Here is a 5,169-nt window from a genome sequence, read left to right as displayed (position 1 = left end):
CGGCAAAAACTTGCAAAGAAAACATGCTAGGGATGGTCGGAAAATGCATCAAAATATTTACAACATCACTATAGACTCATGGAAAATCCTTGAGAATACCTATAAGCTTTCTTCCAAATATGGCCCCAAGGCCGTAGCGAGACAGGCCTTGTTTGGGTTTACTACGAATTTGCCGGATTGAAAACCATCCTCCGCAATACATTGTGTCAATTTACATATTATCATCAGACCTTCCATCCCTTTAGATATATCGGAACAAGCACAAGATATAACTACACTGTCCGAGGCGGCACCATGGTTGCCGCCTCAGGGGAAAAACTTTGAATTTTTGTGCTTCCAGTTTGCTGGAAAATGCACTTTTTGAAGCACTTTTCAATAACGCAAGCTTTCTCTTCAATAAATATCCACAGGCTGAAAGCTATTAATCGATTGAACACATGGTTTTAATCGATTTTCCGGTGTTGTTGTTACATCTTTTAGCTTTTGCAACACAATTTTCTTCAGATTGGGACACAATCTCTCAGCTTTTTCTTCCTACCATTTCGCTTTATGTAAGTGAATCAAAACTCTTTGCACCCTCTCAATATTTTTATGAAATGGCGCCTTATCTGAACTTCTACCTCCAAGCCAAATTTTTTTTGACAGGCTCCTTAAAACACTCCCCACACCCTACCTCGGTACGCCCATGGTATCTACTTTGTGTAAAAATCATTTAGATTTAGCGTGGGATCTTGAGATGGTGTTTGACGATCGTTGCTCTGTACATCAAAGAGAGTAAGGAAAGAAGTAGTACGAGGTGATTCTTGTTCTCTTCGAAGCGATTTATCGTGGATTTTTATACAGTGTCTGTCTTTAGTATTGTCGTATTCTTTTATGTAAATTGCCCTAGTTCGGTAGCCATTATAACGTGAAAATCCATTTTGGCGCCCCTGATATTTGATCGGCAGGCCCCCCCTGCCAGCACGCCACTGGTGTGAACACGAAAACACTATACCTTAGAAGCTGAAAACACTATACGAAGAGACAGAAACAAAATATAAACGGGGAAGTGCAATTTCATACTAAACAATGAACAACCATCTCCTATTTTGAAGTTCTTTATGACTTCAAACCGCAAAGAAGTTTTTTCTGGTAATCTATAAAGAAAAACTATTTCAGTTTGGACATGTTGTTGTTGGCATAAAGTATATTGTGTATGAGATTTTTCAAAGGCTGTATGTCATTGAACGTTGTAGACTTGAAGGCAGAACAGAAACCTCGTTCTTTGCATGTTTCATTTGCAATAACATTATCAAATATCATGCTATAACATTACAACATTATCATTGCTATATAATCACAGTTGATAAAAATGCTAAGAAATGCATGTTAATGCCACCTTTAATGGTTGAATAAATACCACTATAATTTAAAACTTTATGTTGCTATTAATTCCAGGCATCTTCGAACTACATATTTCTAGGCATCTTCAAATGTTTATCCGCACTAATCAAAAAGTGAAATGAAAAAAGGATGAATGTTCGCCTCGATCAGTAAATCTGTTACTGCTTCCAGTCCGTCTTTTAGGGCAACACTGTTCAATAAAGTTTACATTTGGTGACACGTGACCGATTTAGCATTCGGTGATCATTTTTCCAGAATCGTCGACATAGCCAGTCACCGACTTGAAGCGCGCTGAGAAACGACATCGTTGTTGAGCGCAACCATCTGCATACCTGGAACAGTTTGCTGTCGTGAAACATGCACAAATATGTTTCCCCTTTGACGGCTTTGAGTAAGATTTCCATCACTGGCACAGGAGAAAATTGCATGGAACAAGGATCTTCTTGCCGCGCCGATCCTCTCCAAAACCGGACGAAAGTCGCGATGCCGCGCTCCATAGATGAAAACGTTTACAGCGGCATTCGAAGTTTGAAAGAGATACAGTACTGTATTAACACTGCGAAGCCACGCGAAAACTTGCGCGTTGACGCTTGCTCCGTCCACTTGCAAAGCAATGTAAAAGCAAAGTTGAAAAGCATCGAGCGGAATCGTGCAGACGCTGAAAACCACCAGCATTAAACGCAGCATTCGACGCGTGCTGTTTACATGATCAAGTCTATTGGCCATTTTCGTGCCCATGTAGCCATGTTTTGCCAGATTGTTTGAATTTGTGACTAGTGCCGTGCCTATCTTGCGTCCTGTGATCCCTATAATCGTTGTCGACACGATGTCGCGAATGAACATGGTAAAAGCGTAGGACAACGTATAGAGGTTTTTGTGGCCTACTGGATTACACATTTGCCTTGACGAACCTTCGACTGAATGAAGCTCCAATGCGTGAAATTTAGGCCCGGCTAGCAGAGTCCCAAGGAACACAAATGAGATCACGCACACGATCGTACGCGATTTCGTAATGCCGTTTCGAGCAAATGGTTTCGAAATTACGCGATATCTATCGACAGACATGAGCATTAGAATACATTGCGAAATAGTTACATTGATAGGCAAAACTGACAGCAGAACTTTGCATCCTACCATTCCGAAATCCCATCTTTGGAAATTTGTAAGTGTTCCGTATGCGAACATCGCAGGCACAACAATGACACAAACAAGGTCACTTACGCTGAGTGATATCAGCATTAGGTCGTACGCCGTCGCAGGCCCTTTCTTTACGAACCTAAGAATGGCGATCGTAAACAAGTTGCCGCAAACACCGATCACAAAGAGGAGAAACATGCAAACTAAAGCGAATATATCGAGCGGAGCCGTCGCATTGCCGCTATTCCTGGCGAAAGTCAATGTCGTATTGGCCGTTGTTGTTGGCGAAACAAACATTGCGGTTGTCGACGTCAAGCTAGCAAAGGTAGTGCTTGTATCATTCATGTTTCGACCTTCTTATTTTCTATATCAAGGCCACAATGCCGTCGTCGATATTACGATTTCGAGGTCATCTGTCCATATATCGGCATGGAAAGGTGCTCGAAAAGTAAACAAGTAAAAAGAAGTGAGTACCTTGTATGTTTTCGAAAATCCTCCTTCTTGACTGTGGGCAATTCAATTTTTTCACCTGAAAGACAGAATAAAGACGACTTTTAATACAGCCAACTCAGTGTGATTCGAGCTGTCAGGGACACTGTCAAAATTTTGGGATTACAAAATGCTCGATTAACATGGTGAGGTTTTTGAATTATTTCACCTCAGTTATCCCTACATCAGTTATATACAGCCTAAATCCATATAATTGCAGCTTGCACAAAAGTTGTAAGAAGGATACTTTTTGTTAACTTATTCCATCAGTGCTAATTCAGTCTTTTGATATAAATGCAACACAAAAATAGGCAGTGTTGTTATCTTTTTCAGTGCTCGGCACGGTGCAGGCAAAGATAATTCAATTTAGTCGTTTCATCTCCAAAAAATGACTTAGGCTAAATACCCTCCAGTAATTACAATAAAGTCAATTTCTAGAAAATTCAATGCAATGAAGGACTAAAGATCTAGCTAGAAAGGCTATTTTTTGAGGAGAAGGACAAAATTGATTGAACTACGAAAAGTTCAAATTACAGAGGTTCGAAATATAAAGAGCTTTCTTTAAGAGAACAACAAAGGAACTGGACATTTTGTTTGATTTGAATTAATAAAAGATCGAATCACACGAGTTCCAGTTTGGTTTAATTCCACAGTATGATTTTTCCTTGTGGTGATGTCATAGTGTAGGTGATTTTTAGGCCACAGCAGATACAAAAATATGCTTCACTTTCAACCATTTAAAGAATGTTCGCCTTGCATTATATCCCCAAGAAAAGACTTGGTTTATCCTCCATTCCAAAGTCAAATTCAGGCAATGTTGTAATCGGATACTTTAAACCAAGTATTTGTGGCTCCCAAACCGAAGTATTTGTCGAGTGTTTCGTAGAAAATGTGTACAAAGAATCATAAAATAAAACAAGTTTCCTATACCAGGCAAAGTCAAGTGCATAAAAACGTAAGTATGGAAAATAATGGAATTGCCAACCCACTCCTTGTAAAAGCCCCCTAACAGATAAGCCCCCAACCTAGAAGTAAATTTTTTTAATAAGCATCCACCCTCATAAGCCCCCACTCTATCATGCAAATTTCCTTGGTTTAATAAGCCTCAACACTTTTGCTTTCTTGGCCCTTGTACTTCAACTTGAATCTTTATCTCCTCCGTCCATAAAAGGAAAAATCAAACCAAACGTTTTCTGTTATCGTGCTAACACTTACAAAAAGCAAACAGTAACAAAATAACAGAAAGCTCAACAAGGTTGTTGATAATATACACCCTGAGCAAGTTTGATCCCATTTCATGGCTTTGTCATCACGAATTTAGATTAGCCAAAAAGAGAGTTTTCAATGACTTCTAAAACTTTTGGTTGACTTTAAGACTTTTACTTCGTGGACCTCAACAAAAACGAGGCTGTGATAGTTAACGATAACGTGAAAACTGTTAAACAATGTACTGCCTTTGCAAGTACAACAAAAATTAACAAAAATATTAGAATTATGATTATGAGAATATCAAAGTTAAATTTAAATAGAATATAAAAAATCAGCCTTTTGAATGTGACTTTGTGAGTGAAATTATGGGCTTTGAGCAACCACCCCCTTGTGAATTTTCAAGATGACTGCGTCTTTTTGCAGAACACGTTTTGAAAGGCAATAAAATCGCAGGATCTTACCACTTGTTTAAGCAACGGCAAATCGAAAAAGCTGCTTTAAGTTATTAATGTTCTCTATCGAAAAACGATCAATTTGTTAACCGTACAAGCCTCTTTTTAAAACAATATTTGGAATTTTATTTCCCCCTAGAAAAATTAAAAGTCGGCGTAATAACATTATCACCCCGTCATCAACCAGGGGCGGATCTAGAAATTATTCTGAGGGGTTCTAAAACGTAAGGCTTGGTAACCCAGGGTGTTGCTATGCACAAACTCCGTACCCCTGCTAATAAGCCATAATGAAATGAAAGCCTTCCATAAACTAAAAAGCCTGGATGCCTTGATTTATATAGTAATTTTTGGTATCAGCTTTTATGCCAATTGAACGCAATTTGCAGCTCGCCCCTCTTATATTCACTTAGGGTACAAAAGTATAGAAACTGTAGTCAAAGATGATATGATGGCCCGCAGTGGCAAAAGGCCCGAGCCCACAAATTTTCAAAGCAAAATT

The 5,169-nt window shown here is 39.0% G+C and overlaps 1 protein-coding gene across 1 annotated transcript; it reads right to left on the bottom strand.

The window, feature by feature from the left end:
• Nucleotides 1-1,008: 1,008 nt before the first annotated feature.
• On the bottom strand, nucleotides 1,009-4,384 carry LOC135692267 (C5a anaphylatoxin chemotactic receptor 1). Its single transcript, XM_089112129.1, has one exon. The coding sequence runs from the start codon at nucleotides 2,863-2,865 to the stop codon at nucleotides 1,657-1,659; it is 1,209 nt and encodes a 402-aa protein (XP_088968255.1). The 5' UTR covers nucleotides 2,866-4,384; the 3' UTR covers nucleotides 1,009-1,656.
• Between the last annotated feature and the right edge of the window lie 785 nt (nucleotides 4,385-5,169).

The sequence above is a fragment of the Rhopilema esculentum genome, chromosome 13 (assembly GCF_057945365.1).
Source record: "Rhopilema esculentum isolate cy_ngs chromosome 13, ASM5794536v1, whole genome shotgun sequence".
NCBI lineage: Eukaryota > Metazoa > Cnidaria > Scyphozoa > Rhizostomeae > Rhizostomatidae > Rhopilema > Rhopilema esculentum.
This window is presented reverse-complemented; position numbering and strand designations above follow the sequence as displayed.